The following is an 18,150-nucleotide window of genomic DNA, read 5'->3' as shown; positions in this document are numbered from 1 at the left end:
AACACACTCACTGAGAACATTTTCAAAGATTATCACCATTGTTGTTGTTATTACTATTATTATTATTATTATTATTATTTACATATTTTCACATAAACCAGAATATTCCCAATCATTAATATCTCCATATTTCAAAATTCTCCACATACAAATCACTGTGCAGAAAAAAACAGTGACAGAAGTTCAAGTGTTTGCTCTAGCCAGAATCACTTCCCCTCCCTCTGCAAACATCTTAAAGGAAAAAAAAAACAGGCAGGTGGATGGTAGTGAAAATCTCTTCAACTTTTTCCGGCTGTTGATTCCAGACACCTAAATTTGAAATCAAAATAGTTTCTACTTTTTGAAAACCCCATTTTTGCCAATGGAAAACCATAATATTTGCAGCAGCAACAACAAATTTGCTTACTATAGAGTCCCACCTTATGAACAAAATCAGTTTCTGGGAAAAAATAATTTAAGTAAAAAGTCTTCAGCCGGATGGTTGAAGAAAATTCAAAAAATCATCTTAATTGTTTTTTAATTCAAAAGAGTTTAATGTTTCAAAAAACAACTGCTGATTTTAGGTATTTTTACTCTGAAGTGCCTACTTTGAGATTCCTGAAAGAAATTGGAAATGAGTGTTCTTCAGAGTCACAGTAGTTATATTAAAATTAGGCAGTGCAACAAACTGTACAAAGAAAGTTGGTAGCTTGAAACTAAGAGTAGGAAATTGTATTTCTGCATGAGTTTACACCAAAAAAATAATTCATACTTCTCTGAGCATTCATCTCAACTGGTTGATATTTCACCATTTTGCTGCCACCAATTCTTTTCAGTCTTGCAAAGAAAGTTTGAGACTCTTTATTGCAAGGTCCAGTTGGTGTATCATGAATATCAGATTCATCAAAAACACTGTCTTCCTCTGCTGGAAAAAGAACAAATGTTATTATTCTTAAGAGAGTGCAATTTCTTGAATGGAAAGCTATGTAACAAAACCTCAGCTAGTGTCAATTAAACTTGAATTAAAAAACAAAGTTTGTAAGAAAATTTGTATCCCAGGTTTGTCATTCTTGTTACATCTTGAGTTAAGGTCAGAGACAAATGAAAAATGGGTTCCAGTGCAACAAAAGCATAACAAAGCTTTTACCATTCTAAGTTGATCTTCTTTACTGATAATAATATAGATTCTCTAGATGGAAGAAATACACTAGATCGGGACACTGACTTGAGTAAGGAACTTCTGTAGTGCTCAGTGAGAAATGGTAAATTGAAGAAGATGGAAATTAGTGAAAGAACTGCAAGGTAAGTAATAAACCAGCAAAATAAGAAAGTGAAAAAAGAAGAAATGGATCATCTTGGGAATCTGATAATGGTAATAGTAATAGAATAAGACCTAAGAGTATGAATTATGAAATTATTGATCTAAGTAGTAATAGTAAAACATTATGCCCTTATTTGAGATCAGCCAGATGAAAATGGCAAAGAATGAAAGACCCAAATCCATTTATCAGAAAATAAAAAAAGCCATACCATCTATATGAAATGGCTATTATTAAAAAAAAAAAAAAAAGAAAAAAAAAGAAAAAATTCCATATCTATCATGTGGAATCATTCTGTAATTCTATGTCCAGTGATTCATCTCCAAGGAAATAAGAAACACTACTACGACAAAAAAGAAAACAGAGCACTCAAAAGAAAAACAAAGTTTGCCTTGTTTATTCTAGCAAGCAAATATGGAGAGGAAACGCATTTGGTGTCTGGGAGTAAAGGGGCAAGTAAGTCAAAGGGCTAGAATGGACAAAAACTGAAGACTTAAATGAGACATAAATATCTTTTGCTTTGAAATTGCTGGGAAGCTGCTAGTACATGTCAAACTATGAAACTGCCACGTAAAGGCATCAGGGCCAAGATACATAATTGAAATGACGAATACAGAAAAATTAATCAAAGTTGATAGCAAGAATTTCTACAGGAACTGGTTTTAATAAGTTAGAAGATCACTTTTAATGTCATATCCTATGTGTAAGTTCTTCTTCCCCTTAGCAACAAATGCTTCTTGTCACAATATTTAGCATCAATACTACAGCACTCTACACTTAGTCCCCGAAATACTCATAATCCCCACAACGAAGTTTGGCACAAAAATTTGGAAAAAAGTTCAGTAGCAGGGAAATCCATCTTTAGCATAAGAATTGTTGCTGCCTGACAACCAAATCCTCATCTGTTCACTATCTAAACACCACCTCTGATGATGACAGCAACACATAGACACTACCTGGCCACTGATTAAACAAGTCTCTTTAGAAAAGGTGGGAAAGGCTTCAATTTCCAAGTCCCTATGGAAATACATTGGCTGCTTTTTGGAGGTGAAAGAAAACTTTTCTACATCCTCCTTTTTCTGCAGCCTTTCCACAAAGAAAGAAAACAAGCCCTACGGTTAAGACAGTATTTACAGAGTAACATTTGCCCATTTATGGTTTACCTCTGTGCAGCCCAAAGTCCTTCACAACAGCTTTGGAAAGCAAGTAAATATTATTCTCCTTACTGTAAACATAAGGAACAATGTTGAAATGAGACACAAGGCCACCCAGGGAACCAGTACTGGACAAGCGGGGTACTTGGGCACCTCAGTTTGTCTTTAAAACCTCTCAGAATCAATCCAGAAAATTAATGCATTTTAGAAATGCATTATAAAAGTAAGTCATTATGAATTAAGTCAACTTGTCTCAAAACAAAGACAAATTCACAGTAAGGCTACAGTTGTCTTAACCCTCTTAGCCTTCCACTAGCAATACAAAATGTCCAACTGAGTGAGGTTATGCAATATGTACTTTAAATCTACATTAAGATTGCTTTAATTTGCTAGAGCAGGATAATAGGGTGTTCAGGTAAACTAAATATTGTGCTCTTGTTTTGCTGGAAATCTTTTCACAAGCAACAAGCAGCAGAAGAGGAAAAGGTACTGACAGGAAAACAAGGGCGTTTCTCAGATTTTTCTTCAGAAGAGTTTGCTGCATACTACAAAGACTATTTGAGAAGGAAGATGTAAACAGCAAATAAGCAGCTAAAAGGCAAAATAACTGAAAGAAGGCTACAGAATATCAAAAGAACCTGTTAATCATTAGCACTTGTTATGTAACTAACTTCACAAACCTAAGGAATTACACTCAGTGGCAACATGGCATCTGAAGTCCCAAGTTTACACCAGTTCACACCATCACAGTACCTCTGCAACACCTAGCAAGCACATACAGAGCTCACAATCAGACACAAAGTATTGAACCTTCTTTTGCCTTTAGACATCCACCTACACGTTTGCATTAACCTTGTCAACTTCCGCTCCTTTAAAGAGAAAAGCAAACTATAGACTGAATTCATAGCCTTCTCTTTTCAGCATCAATATGTGCGACTATTTCACTTTATTACAAAGTAAAATCAGAATGTGGTGTCAGGCTGGTTGCACACTTTATATGTTGGCAGGATCACCTAGCACTGCCATAGAAAAGGCCAAGGACTATCCAGACATGGTGACTGAACCATTAAGTCTAAGATACACTCCCATAAAGGATGTGAGACCACTGTGTTATGCTCAGCCTACAGAGCAGCTGAGAATATCTCTTATCATACTTGCCTATACTGGTCAGTCAGGTAAGTAACACTTCAGACTCAATTCCAAGTATTATGTTCTAAAGTTCAGACTGTATTTATCCATTTTTACAACATCTGCAAGACTTAATGAATTAAACCAATGACTCTCATACAAATTAGAGTGTTGAAAGTACCTTTCTCCTTTTCACTGTATCGGCTTATGTTACTGTTGTCACTATACAAAGGGCCAGCAGTTGCATGAGGCTTGCAGCTGTGATACTGAGCGTTGAGGGTATTGACTGTGATGTGGATTAGGTGAAGTACAATCTTGCTGATTTCACAGTCTCTGTAGGGGTACTGTTCAGCAAAAGAGAAAAACTTCAGCTTAAAAACTAACTTTTCTCCTTGGATAAGCATTTAGGCAGCAAAACAGAAAAATTACAATAATATTGTCAGCTGGATGCCCTTTGCCTTCCCTTGATTATACACTTCTAAATATATCATGAGAAGCAGGACTGTTGTCATCTTTGTACACAAAATCATTTTAATAAAGTATTAGAAGTCCATATTAGTAACATTAATGTCTGCACTTCCTTGTACACCCTGTAGACCTGCTAGAAATTTGTTAAGCACATCGAAAGTATTTTCAGCTCAATTCGCTCCATAAATACCTTACACTTTAACAGCATTTCCTAAAAAGCATCACTTATCTGAAGAATACAAACTGCTAAACTAACACACTCCCCCCTTTAAAGTTATTACTGTTTTTTTAAAACTAATTCTAAGTTACTCAAAATACTCCTCACTGGAATTTCATATGTCATTTTCCTATTCTAATATCCATATTTTCCTTCCTCAGGTAAACACTTGAAAGACAAAGACTGCAGAAGCACAGAGGAAGTCAGTAATACAAACTAAATCCTAACTATTTCAGACACTGAAATTAAACACAGCAAGTAAGTATAAGAAAGAAAATTGTCTTTTACAGTTCCATTCACTTGCCATACATTTAGGTGTTCCCTGTAACAAATTTCAAATTGAAAATTTTTCTGTGGACAGTGTCTTGTTAAGACCACTCACCTTATAGAGAATAACAAGCAAGGCCTTTAACCACATCTGCCGAATGTGAGGTTTGAGGGACCAGAGAGAGCAGCGAGGAGGCTGCTGAAAGTAATGCCTTAGCTGAGGACAAGTGCAATATTTCAACACCTGCACCACCAAGGGAAGAAGGTGTTTTCCCAGGTTAATGTTATAGTCCATCACCTGAAAAGAACACAGGAGTTACCTCACCAAAACCAAATCCACTGACGTTAAAAAACAAAATAATGATTACATTTCAGGTATTAGGTAAGGGAAAAGAAATCAGTGGTTTTAAGGAAATCTCACTACCATTTAAAAGCTTTCTGCCAGCTTGCCACCTTCTCATTTTAGCCAGATAGGCAGAATGAAACAAAATGTGTTCTGAAAGCCTTTCATTCAGCACAGTTTAAATTTTAAGATACACTGGCAAGTTCATAAAATATATTATGCTAAAATAGCCTTGTATTATAGTACAAGTTGATCATGCCTCAATACACAAAACCGTATCATGTACACCCCATGTTTGACAGGATGCACTTGTGAATTTTGGAGGTTGAGTAGTTTGGTTATTTGGGGGCTTTGTATTAACATTGTATTAACATTTTAACAAAAATGGCAGTTTTCATTTTTGTTCTCAATAAGCTTGCAACATTATGCATTAGACTTTTTTAAGCCCCAGGTTCTGGAATCAGGTAATGACACTAGGTTCCCACTCTCCACCAAAGGTAAGAGTGTCTACTATATTATGCAGGAAGTTTAAGCACACAAATCCTAAAGGATCCAAGAGTAAAGCAAATGAAAAATATCTTGCTCTAAATAAAATGCTCATCGATCTTAGGTAGTGGTGTTGCTGCAGATAGGTTGCTGTGATTACTGTCAGTCACATGCCTTGCCTCTATCATGACCTTTGAAGAGCACCATGCTATTTGGGGTCAGTGGTTTGAATCCTAGGAGTGATTCAAAAGCACAGTGAAGCCATATATTCCATTACCCTGGCACAACTGTGCTTTCACTTGAAACTGCAATGCCATTTTTCGCAACCTTTTTATCAGACTTCCAGCCTGAGCTATTTCTAAAATCACACATGCTGAGATCAACAGCTAAAGTAGATCATAACAAGGCTCCACAAAGGCCTCGTGTCTGATGCTGCCCTACACCCGGGAAGGCGTAACAGCAGGCCAAGGCAACTCCAGCACAACCCCTGAAATCTAACACACCCCTGCAGTTTCAGTGGACTTACTGAACTTTATCAGCAGCTCTCTACATCTAAACAGTCTATACTTCTTTTGGTTTGTTTTTTTTGTTTTAATCAGAACAAGCAGATGAGACTAATTTACAAACAAACTCGTGGTCAACAAGCTGACTAGATTTTCCCTGCAAAATTCTCCAGTTTGATGTGCAGCTGTCTCAAATACTCATGTTGCATGTGTAGAGCTAAAGAGATGAATCCCACGTCTATCCATGTAGGGTGAGCCAGTCGAATATATGATTTATAATCACCAAATTCGGCCCCAGCCCGTGACGCCGTGTTCCCTCAGGGAACGATAGTTACACAGCACCGTCAGGAACAGCTCATCCATACAAAGCAGACAGAGCGCTGCCTAATCCTGTAACATGAACATGCCTGGCGCTGAGCAAAAGAAGGCATGAGGGAATGAGGGAATAAAGAAATGAAGGAATGAGGGAATGAAGGAATGAGGGAATGAGGAAATGAAGCAAGAAGGGAATGAAGGCCGCGGGAGGGGCGGAGCGGAGCCCGCGCCAGGCCAACGCGCTGCGGCAGCAGCGCCGCCGCGCGGGCAAGCACGGCCACTGCAGAGAAACCCGGGCCTCCGGGAGTCCTAAACACTCGGAGTTTACCGTGAAAAATACTGAGACATTTGATTTTTTTTTTTTAATTGAACTGTCCACTCGAACAAAGATTGGAATCAAAATTAAAGAACCAGCAAGACAACCTAATCCCAACTTTTGTTTGTTTTTGGTTTTTTTTTTGTGGAGCTGACGGCAAGTATTTATGGCTTGGGAAAGAAGAGCAACTGAAATAGAGCTCAGTACTAAGTTTTCACTCTGTAAATACATCTTCGGGTTGCACATGGCATTTCTCTTGCAACAAAGGTGATTCCAATAAAAAGGCAGCCCTACAGCTAAGAAAAGAATTTTCCAAAAATACAAATTAAAGTTGATGTCTGCTGCACAGTGAAAAATCCTGGCCTACTCTCCTTTTGACATCAGAGGAACTAGAATTCGGTTGTAAAGTTTTTAAACACAAATGGTGAATTTGGCTCACACAAGACATTTCAAAGGTGGAAGAGAAAGGCAGGGGCTGATATTTACAGCTGCAGTAAGGAGTACTTCTGAAAATCAGGCCAATTATAATCACTGAAGTTTGGGCTTCCAAACTCGGAAAACGCTTGGAAACACAAACGTGGAAGATGCTGCCCTGTGATCCAAACTGCCACTTCCAGACTCTCAATACAAGAGCAACAGGTCTGAATCTCCTTTTACACTCTTTAATTTAAAACTGCACAAATGAAAGATGATTAACACTGAGCCATAGTGCTCTGGGACAATGGAACCCAAAGCATCTGCAGCTACCCAGTTTGCATTAACACCATCTATTTTACCTCCTGAAATACAGATACCTGACATCTCCCCAGCTGTGACAGTTTATCCAACTATCAACATCACATTTAACTTTGAAAAATCACTGACTCCAATGCATGAACCTGAAAATATCAGTAAGAACTGCAGGTCCAGAAGAGACAAGGATAGCTTTGAGCAAAGTTTGAAGGTTACAGCAGACATCTGAAATTACAGCCCTCTTCTTCCCCTAAGGTAATCCTTTATGAGAGACTGTGATAAGGAAAAAACATTGAAGTGATGATGATGCTCCACTGCAAGTACGGAACATTTTTCAGCCCACTACTCTATCAGTGGGAATTAATTGAGCCTTAGAAGAGCCTTGTGAGGTAGAAAATTATGGTCCTCTTTACAAGATGGAGAAAGGAGGCACAAGGCAAGGATGTGCTTGGTCATTTATCATAGCAATATAGGCAAAAGTTCATTATGGCAATAGTACTCCCTAGGAAAGGGAGAACAGAAAGTCCTGGTCCACTGTCAGAAAGAAAAATGAGCAGCCTCCTACGAAGTGAAGAATGTTGAAGAGTTCACAGACCATTCACATAGGGAAGCAAAACACGAATGTATAAATCCCAGAAGAAGGGAGGAAATGCTCATGAGGAAAGTAAGGCATTCAAAAGCTAGTGTAGAAGGCAGAGGTTAGAAGCAGTCTCTAATTTTTCATACAGTGGTAGTATCTGTATGCCTCCCTGCACACAAAACTATAGTCTCTTTGCCAGTGACGCAGCAACTTTAGACTCTTTCACAAGCTGGAAAAGTGTTTAAGTTTTAAGTAGGATTACCTCATTCAGCTATTATTTTGCTACAAAGAAGGCTGTGCTACCATTATTTCAACAACAGGCAATAATAAATAGCAGTAAAAACTAGTAAGTGGCTTCACGTACTTGTGCTATTCCAGCAATAAAGGCATTAAAGCAGGTTGAAACACGCATTTTTTGGGGTGCAATCATGAAGCATCCTTCCTGCTGATCGTAGCCAAGCAGGACGTACAGATGGCGCTTGACTGTGTTGAAAGCTTTAGCACTGCTGATGTCTGACTCTGCGCTGCTCTCATCCTTTGCCATGAACTTCATGAGCACTGTAATGAGCTGGTGGACAGTCTGATGGTCAATCCCAGCATCCTCTGGCAGCAGGTCTTTTATTGTATTATCATTCTCTGGGGAAGGTTGTCCTATGGGCACAAGAGACATTGGTATCAGACACTGGAGATTACTGTGTAAACTCTGTAAATCCTAGAAAAAGGGTATAGAACACACCAGATTTTTTTTCCAGAATTCACTCCTCCATTTCTGCCCAAATACATACAGTGAAATTGCAGGAGACAGGCATGCATTTCTAAGGACATTGCTCCTCTGTTGCCTCAGGTCCAACAGTGCAGAAACACCTACTGTTTCTGCTACAGAAAACTCTGATACCCTGTACACTCAACTCCATTTCTCAGCTTTCCTATATTTAGTGGAGCACTTTATTGCCCATCCCAGTTCATTTCCCCCAAATCGAACATTATTGTTCTTTCACGTCCATCAAATCCCACCAAGTTCTCATCTGGTATGGTTGTCAGTCTTTCCTCAGTAAACATTAACAGACATCAGTCTTTGCCAGTGGAAAATGTACAAAATGACAAGGGTAGGAAATACTGAAAATTGTACCAAATAATGATTATACAAAGAATGAAGACTTCCCCTATTAGTACAAGCCTGTATTTCTCTTAAATAACTTGTATTACTACAAATAACTTGTAAATAAATAGTGTTATTTTAATATTCTAATATTCTAATAATTTACCCATATTCTCAATATGATGTGCTATTCTGACAAAGGACTCCTTTGCTGGTACAACTGCATCTGTCTTAGGTTCTTCACAAGAAGAACTGCAATGTCTGTAATTTTTTAAAAAAAAATTTCAAGTATGTTGCATTTATACTGGTGAGTGAACAAATGTTTGTTTGGCTGTTTTGCAAAGCATGGGAGATGTTTGTCATTTCTGTGACAGGTGAAAATTGAAACTATGGAGGGAGCTGGAATTTTCAGATCCACTTCTATTAAGAATAACTTTTCTTTATTGGTCTTATTTGGGTTAGAAGAAATAATGAAGTTTATGTTATACCATATTTTTTTGTTCCAGACAGTTTGCACTGGGATTTTTTTACTTAAAAACCCTCCTTCAAAATGGAAATTCTCTACCAAAGCTTTTGCTGGACCAAGATTTGCAGATACAAATAGAAAACAGTGAATTCTGTAATAATTAGAATCAGAGATAAAGCAAAAACCATTTCCAGAAGTACTTCAATAACGTACACAGAAAGTAATCTTAGCTTCATGGACATACACTGAGAAATAATCTTATATTCTTATATAATATTACACCCAGGTTAAAATTTTCTATGGAATTATATCATTAAAGACACAATTTTCCTAAGGACTATATCTGACTGTATTATTCAGCCCTATTTATTTTCATCTCTATAATATGTTGTGAGATTTTCAGTAAAGTAAAGAAGGAGATAAGATGAAATGAATGAAAAGATCATTGGGCTCTAAATAAATACTGGTTCTCCAAATAGAAAGAGTAATTAATCTAAAAAGATTAAACCATTTTATTTTCACTTGCTGAACAATATAATTTAGAAGCTCAGTGATAAAATGTTCAATTTTGAACGTGTTTCATAACTCTAACACCAGCTAACAGATACTTCCCAGGACTTTTCCCGACATTTTACTTTTCCAGAAATATAACTACACCTTCTGATGCATTAAAAATCTCATTTCTCATACATTACCCTCAGGGAAAACTATACAGTAGGATAGAGTGAACAGAACTTCACTCTGATTTGTTTGTCATAGCTCTACTAAGGATCAAGTCTATGGAATGTCAGTTACACTGTTTTTATTTCTGATGTAGGAACCTCAAAAAAACCAGCAATCAAGAACTACTTGTTTAAATCTACAAAAGCTGTACAATCCTGTTTAATCAATAGATTTTCAGAATCTGAAAAATTTCTGCTGTCTGGAATGAGTCGTAGGTTATATCAAACCTGAACTAAACGTTCATTTCATCAACACAATATACAGGGTATCCTGTTATCATATGAGGCTGTTTAAATCCAAGCTAGGAATGCAAAACCAAGACAGCTCTGTCTTTACAGTGGCTAAAGTAACTTTAATCCCTTAAAATTCACGTGCATTTGTATGTGCCTATACAAGGTATATAGATACACACACATATCCCCAACCCTCATCAAAACCTTCTCATATCACCAAACACACAGATAGCCGGGTAATACACAGCCTCCATGCCTGAATTCAATCTAGCCTTACCTGCAAAGATTCCTTTCTTTATTCATGTGCCTCTTATATCAGACCCCTTTACCTTCAAATTACTTAAAGGTATATCACAATGTAACATAAAGCATCAGATCAGAACCAAATCATGCTTCATCATCCCAGCTATGATCCCTATCAATGAAACTCTCTCACTGACTGTCCAGGATACTGTAGAGAACATAGGAACAAATACATGATCCTGGTGTTTAATCCATACAGAATGCACACTGAATTCAGCTTGCATTTGGACTGTGCAAGGATGCCTGTTTTAGATCTAGAAAGAACAGATGAGCATGAAAATTGGTTCATTCAAGGGCTATGTATAAAATACATGTTTTTCTACAACAGATGTACGGTCTCTGTTTAGGAGCCAGTCAGTTCCTTAGCAGAATCAGATATGCTCAGTACCCCAACGCAGCATTTAAAACTGAAACAAACCTCAAAAAAATGTTTTTACAAACATTTAAGCTTTTAGGAAGAAATCATAAATATTGGGCAGGAGAAAAGGGACAGTAATTAGTCTTCTAGTTCCCAAATCATCTGTCATATTCTGAACCATATTGTCAGAATTTTCTTGAGATCAGTAGTTACTAGATACATTAAGCATTTTATATACACATTTTTAGTGGAAACTTTGTTTTAACCTTAGGTGATGAAATACCTAAGCCTGGAAAGTAAAGTGTAGAAATACCAAAATAAATCTAATAAAACAACAATGGGTAACAATGCCTACTGTGAGATTGACATTTCTTCTGCAACAAATTCCTTTAAGCTCAGTATTTAGCAGGTGGTTGGTGCCATTAAATAAAGAACAATCATCCAATGATATACCTGCTTATTCCATCATTATGTTGCTTTTCCCCTCTGTGATCCTGTGACAACCCACACATATGTTCTGTAAGGAACTGGTTGATTTCCAGCTCCCACTGGGCTCGCACAGCAGGGCTATATCGTGCGAATTCAGAAACTCCCCTATTTCATTTCACAGCTTAGTCAGCTCTCACAGTGACAAAGTATCTTCCTTTCAGCTAATCACTGAATAAGTTGATATATTTTGATTAGGAATTTGCATCTGTTGGAAGTATTCCAAGTCTTGAAGACAGAACATGAAAAGTTCTGAATCTGACATCTTTTCACTTCCAAGTCAGCAGTCTACACAGCACTCAGAGCAATAACTGTCAGTAGCCACATTACTGAGAGATTACTTGAATCCTGCTGTGCTGCCTATTCTACAGAAGCCTGAGAGGAGGGTGACATCTTCAGAAAATACCAGTAAATACAAAATAAGGGACTTGAGATATCTATAAGCCTGCAGAGGAGACAGGTGTAATATACAGTACTGACAGGCAAAAAGATTCCATCTGCTGTCTTTAAAACTTGAAGGACTCAAAAGATCCGACTCAAAAATCAAACTCAAAACAGGTGACCCATGGGGCCAGTCCAGAAAATATTTACTTGTGGGCAATCAAACACAGGAGGGTGAGGCACTGCTGGCAGCTGACTGAATAACCACCTCTCAACTCCAAAGTCTTACTTATAAGGCAGCTTTCAGTACAGACTGAAAGCAAAGCTTCAATTTACACTTTTTGGAACCATGCTGAGATGTGATTCACTCTGCCATTTAGACAACTTCCATCTTGTGTAAGTTTATCTCATGATTCAGCAAGTCAAGAGTTAGAGCCTTCCTCTTCCTGTTCCATCAAAACACACCTCCTTTGTAACACCCACCTGGTGTTTGCTCTGGTGTTCCTCCAAGTGTTGGTGCAGACTGCTCATGTCTGGTCAAGCTCACAGCTTTAAAAAAACAAGAGCAACTCTGTTTAGTAAGGCAGCACTGACATCTTACACTTAGCATATATTCAGTGCTAGTACATTTATGTTCATTTACTCATGCACTGTTGTCAGGCAGTGACTGTAACTGCTTGGAACACGTCACTTGTGTGTCCTATAGATTTTGTACGTCTTGTTCAATAAGCCTAATTTTCTCCATCATTTAATTTTGTCGGTACAAGAGTCAGCACACAGGCAGCTGACCCCGTGCAGCATCAGTAATTGGTCATGAAGGATTACCTAAGAATCCCAAAATATTCTGGGGGACTGTGTTGGAAAGAATATATATTGCAGTGTTGGAATGCCCAGAAGAGACAAAGATAGCTTTGAAAAGAAAATTACCTTTTAAGTTAACAGTTCACTAGCACAGGTTTGAAAGTTTTATCAGTTCCTATTATATGGATAAGAGCAATGAGAGGTCCAATATGAATATAAAGACTAATCTGTGTTTGCAAAGTTCTCTGAATGAGAACAACCAAGCTTTATTTTTGATTGGAAAGGTATCTGCATGGCACTTCATACAATCCTATGGTTTTCCAGCACCTAGGTCCTCCTGTAGAAGCCAGCAAGAAGGATGTGTTGCATGAACATTGTTTCCCTAACAACAGAATTCTGAATATATTCAAAAACTCATTTGAGACATTAACAGCTGTTTTTAAGATGTCTAGCATATGCTGCATACACTGATTAATAATTATAATTAATAAATATATTAGCAATAGAGGAATTTTTCTGTAAAATCTGTATCTATTTAAGACAAAACTACTGCATATTAGGCACAAATAAAAATTAAGATCGAAAAAAGACAAACTAGTCTGGGAGTATTTTATTCTGGCATTTTACACAGGCACATCTAGACACATTCTTTGTTAAACTCACTAACTTGTCATTATCTGAATAATACCCAAAGAAGTCAGACACTTAAATTTGCCATCCCAATTGGATAAATATTGACAACTACAGTGTGCACCCATCAACGGGATATGATCCCAGCGGGGAAGATACAGGTGTGTCACAGAAACATAAATTGATACTCAACGAATTTTGGTGGTTAAGGTTTCTGGAAGGGAGAGCGCTCTCTTGGACTCGGCGGGTCCCTTCACACTGTCCCTCAGGGAGCGCACGCTCTTCTGACGGTTACGTGCGAAACGAGCCCTCTTGATCTTCCACATTGCCGCATCACTGAGGTTGGCCACATTTGTCCGGACAGCAGTGATAGCTTTGCAAATGCAATGGACCAAGTTAGGATTCATTCCACAGCATGGGGAGCTCCTACTGCTGCCAAGTGCCAAATGCAACTGGGCCCCGGGTCCCACTCAAGCCAAGAAAGTTTCAAATGGGCCCACGGGGTCCATCTGCAAGGTACTCATTTGCATGCTCTCATTCTGAAAACCATAAAACCCAAAAAGGCATAACTGTTAAAAAATTATGCTTTTATTTGGCCAAAAACAGATTCTTGAAACCAAAAACTGAATTTCAGGCTAAGAGAATATGAGGTGCCCCTATTTAAAAGGGCAGAAATCTCACAAGTATGGATCACATTTAGTGCACTCATACCTAACCAGGGCCTCTAGTTTTGCCTTACTAACCTCCTGTTCTGCCTGCACCTACCATCCTGGTTCTGAACTCAAAACATCTGTGAGTGTTGATTATGGAGTTACAGTGGTGTTATCAGCAGTATCACTGCATGTCTTAATGTGATCACCAATACTTTTCCATACTCATTTCTACAGTGCACTGGAACCCTTTGAGTTTAATCATCTGAGTGACTGAAGTCAGTGAGCCCATTTTTTGCATCACCCATCTCCTTGAAATGGCAAAGAGAAAGCTTAAAAATAAATCTAAAAATTATCTTCTGCTTATTTTAAATCACTCAAAAATATTCCTTTTTAAAGATATTGCCCTGTATTTCCAGCCAGAGGTGTTAAAAACTAATGACAAGACTCCCTCCTCAGGCCACAGCAGCAGTTCCCAAGTTCATATGTCAAGCTACTCACATATGAAGAAAAGAAAATACCTTTGCAGTTCCACCCCTCTCCAGTGGAGCAGTCATAGCACCTAGACTTTTTTAGGCACTGGGCTCCATGCAAACGTAGAAGGAAGCATTAGGCTGCTGAGGGAACATGCACTGTTCAAACAGCTGTTCCCAGCTCCTCCAGGAAAATCAGATGGAAATAGATCTGACTCATAGGCCACCACTTGGGTTAGGAAGTTTTCAATTATTCAGCATTCTAAAAAATGATGCATGAATTAATTTTTAGTACCTCTCTAGTGAAATGAAGGAGATTTGGTTTCTTATCAAGAAACCAAGTAGGAACAAACATTCTAAAACGTGTCACTGCAAAAACAGTTAACTGAGCACTGGCTCCAGGAGTCCATGTATCTCTTATGCTGTGCCCCATACATTGGGGCTTTTTTGTGGGTTAAACAAGTCTTAGGGCTGACTTTGTACAGACCATCACAGGACAGCACTGGGAATGATGTGGGACTTGGAGACTAGCAAATGTCACTACTTTAGAACTTCTAGAGTGCAACAAGTGGGTTAATGTGGGTTGCAGGTGATCATAGAACCAGATCACAATTCATCCAAGGCTGGCAATCACATCCTAGTGAGAGCTAAACATGACAGCCAAACATGCAACAGAATACAGCCTAATCTGTATTCAGGAAATAAAAAAAGTTTACTTCAATTTATTTTAGTTTGGCTTGAAAGGTTACTCAATTTCAGAGAATTTATACACGTGAGACCTGCAACTCTCTCAGACTCTCGCAGGCAGCTAAAATTTCAGAAGCCAATAAAAAGTGATCAGTTTTATTTGAATTCTGCTTACTTGTTGGGAAAGGAAATTCTTTGTTGCAGTCCAGATGAAGCTGTGCCTCCAAAGACAGGGTCTCAAAGCGATTCACAAAGAACTCCCAGCTCAAAGCTGGGATATCTGCTTTTAGAAAATGAAGTAGCAAAAGCTTACTAAGAATTGTGGGCCTGTCCTTGACAACTGTGTCAAACTGGAAATCAAGGCAGAGGCAGAGACCCTATAGAGGGAAACAAAGAAAACAACACATAATTGAGATATCTTTTAAGGATATTTTAAATTGAAGGGACGTCAAAGCTCAAAACTTCTCCTGTCAGTTAGTGCAGGATCAATGTTTAGCTCCTTTTTTCTACCAAGTCCTTTAAATCAGAACTAATGCTACTGATATCAGAGGGAAAGTAAGGTAAGTAAAGAGATAAATAAACATCGTATTTTGAATGTAGAATTTTCTAAGATTTTGAGTAATACAAAGGTACAGGCAAAGTTCTATCCTACTGCATATTTGGTAAACAATATCAAAGTACTTCGGTCACACTCTCCAGCTGAGAAAAATGTTACATTTAGGTAACTGAATCAAGACATTAATTACAAGAGTGAATCACCAAGGCTAAACGGAGAAGAAAGATTACGTTTTGAAGTGTATTAGAGGCACCTTGCCTCAAAATTCTTCTGTAGATTATCTGCACCAGAATCTTCTCTGTAGTGCCAAGATTTAAGTTTGAGAAGAAAGCCCACATATTGAATATGAAAGTCCAGGATACTGGTCTCATTGAACCCAAGTTCAGTAACAGTGTCATTGAAATCAAGTTCTCAAAACTATTTTGAAAGAGTACAAAATTGAATTGAACTAGCAAATATTAAGAGCTTTTTTAGGCAGTAACCTGGAACTATTTAAAATACATATTCATTCTATTCTCCAGAGAACTAGAACTGAATTGTTCTATGAGATCTATTTTTTAAAATATTTTAATCTTTTTTTTATCTTTTCTTGCTTATGTATCTGCTTAATCATGTGATTGGCAGGCTCACATTTACATGGCTAAGTAAATCTTTAAAAGATCAAAAGCATGTTTGGTTTTGCTCAAATGTATTTTCTCACTGTGAACTCAGCAGGGTCTCGTAATACTCAGAAATGCATTTTTTAATTGAAAAATATCAAATTATTTTCAAATAATCAAAGAAACATTTACAGTTTTCTACAACAGCAGTTCTAACAGAATACTAATCCACTGCAGTCATTAAAGTATTTATGGTTGGACTTGATCTTAAAAACTAATTTTTCCAATGTATATGGTTCTATGATTCAAAGTTGGGGGTAGGGCAGTATCATTTCCCTTGGCTATTCGGTGCATATGTCAAGCACCAAGACCAATAACGCTTGCCTAAAGAGGTATTAGCAGTGACTGTGATGCTGCACATCTGAAATCTAGGTGAAAAGCCAGTTTCCCATTGGAATGTATTTTTCCCCACGTAGTGTACCCACCTGTAAAGCTGGCCTCTTTATGGTGTCAAGTAATAGTCCAGCTCTTGTAGCCACTGCTGGGTTGACATCTTCCACAGCAGTCAGGAAACAGCAGAATGCATGAGCCAAAGAGTACTTCAGTAGGTGGTTTTTTGTCACAGAGTGGATATCCAAAAATCTGCACAACACAGCCACTTTCTCAACTGTAGCAGCGAGACAATAGAATATTCATTTAGGCAATGGTTTATGTACTGAGTAATACACATTTCCTAGAAATATGCACAGCTGAGAAAGTAACAATGAAAAATAGCTAGAAAGAGTTGTAATTTTGATTTTTATTATTCAAAATGTCTCATCTTCTCGTCTATTTTACTGCACACTGTTGTGCCATAGTTTAGCACCGAAATATCTTCAAAACTCTCAAAAGCAGAAAAAATATCATCATCTATTATATGTCTCCTCAGTTACAGTAGACAAAGCTCTACTTCTTCAGGAAAGAAACAAAGAGAAAAAAAGAGTACATTTCTCAGGCCTACCTGCTTCAAATCTCATCTTCCAGTCTTTACTGTTGAAATTGTTGTTTATGATTGTCCAGAAAATGTCAGCTCCATGAGGAAGCGAAAGTGCATGAAGAAGAAGTGGGACTGCCAGGGAAGAAAGCTGAGAGAACTCAGACTTCACAACTCCCCATAAGCTAGCAAGACAAAAGAGAGCAAGCTTGCTTATAAAGACACTCCCTTAATATCCTTTCTTCTAAATGTAAAGAACTTTCCATGAAATTCTTTTTGAGCCATGCTGGGCATTTACATGAATACTATGGAGTGGATTGTAGTAAAAACAGTAGGAAAACAGCCACTTGCAAATCTTCAACTACAGCATTTTTTCTTGAAAATCCAGGTTAAAATATACCTCACTTTGAAATATTTCATTTTGAAAGAGTTTGCCTAATTCAGGGCATCTGCCATGGAACACAACCTGTGCTACGAATTAGGAGTTTCAGCATGACCAGCTACACCACAGAAGCCACAAGAACTGTCTTAGCACCACAGATCATGTGCATCCACAAATAACTAAGAAGTTGGATATTCAAAATTTGCTGGTATTTAGATTCAGGATAGATTCTCTAGGATGCTAAAACCTTAAGTCTTGGGAGATGCTTGGTGAAATTGATATAGAGCAGCTGTTAAGTGCTGACAAACACTATTTCAGAAGATCATATGCTGATGTTTACTCAGCTAGTTTTCTGCAGAAGTCCCCTTCTCCATAGAGAATCTTAAAATGCACAGATTTCAATCCAATTCACTCTAAGTAAACAAACTTCCTGTCTCTCATAAAAATGAGGTAAAATACTATTGTTCTCTTAGCTTTAATGCTAAGGCCCTATAAACTGTGTGCGTGCCTCCACAACATCCTTTGTTTTATTTTGTAGAGTCC

General features: G+C 37.8%; 1 protein-coding gene across 6 annotated transcripts in view; it reads right to left on the bottom strand.

Moving 5' to 3' along the window:
• Positions 1-18,150, bottom strand: part of UNC79 (unc-79 subunit of NALCN channel complex) — a 105,929-nt gene that overhangs the window by 48,746 nt on the left and 39,033 nt on the right. For 5 of the 6 annotated variants that reach the window (XM_088058197.1, XM_088058199.1, XM_088058200.1 and 2 more), the window contains exons 23-31: positions 17,253-17,410; positions 16,738-16,919; positions 15,273-15,474; positions 13,481-13,660; positions 12,340-12,405; positions 8,172-8,458; positions 4,648-4,830; positions 3,762-3,924; positions 752-904 (exon numbers count right to left, since the gene is read on the bottom strand). In XM_088058197.1, coding sequence (XP_087914323.1) covers positions 752-904; positions 3,762-3,924; positions 4,648-4,830; positions 8,172-8,458; positions 12,340-12,405; positions 13,481-13,660; positions 15,273-15,474; positions 16,738-16,919; positions 17,253-17,410 — 1,574 coding nt within the window. The remainder of the gene's footprint in view (positions 1-751; positions 905-3,761; positions 3,925-4,647; positions 4,831-8,171; positions 8,459-12,339; positions 12,406-13,480; positions 13,661-15,272; positions 15,475-16,737; positions 16,920-17,252; positions 17,411-18,150) is intronic. The other variant, XM_088058198.1, reaches the window with a different exon arrangement.

Source organism: Pseudopodoces humilis, chromosome 7 (genome assembly GCF_049639895.1).
Source record: "Pseudopodoces humilis isolate 2021_Gansu_Grassland_sample_001 chromosome 7, ASM4963989v1, whole genome shotgun sequence".
NCBI classification, from domain to species: Eukaryota; Metazoa; Chordata; class Aves; order Passeriformes; family Paridae; genus Pseudopodoces; species Pseudopodoces humilis.
This window is presented reverse-complemented; position numbering and strand designations above follow the sequence as displayed.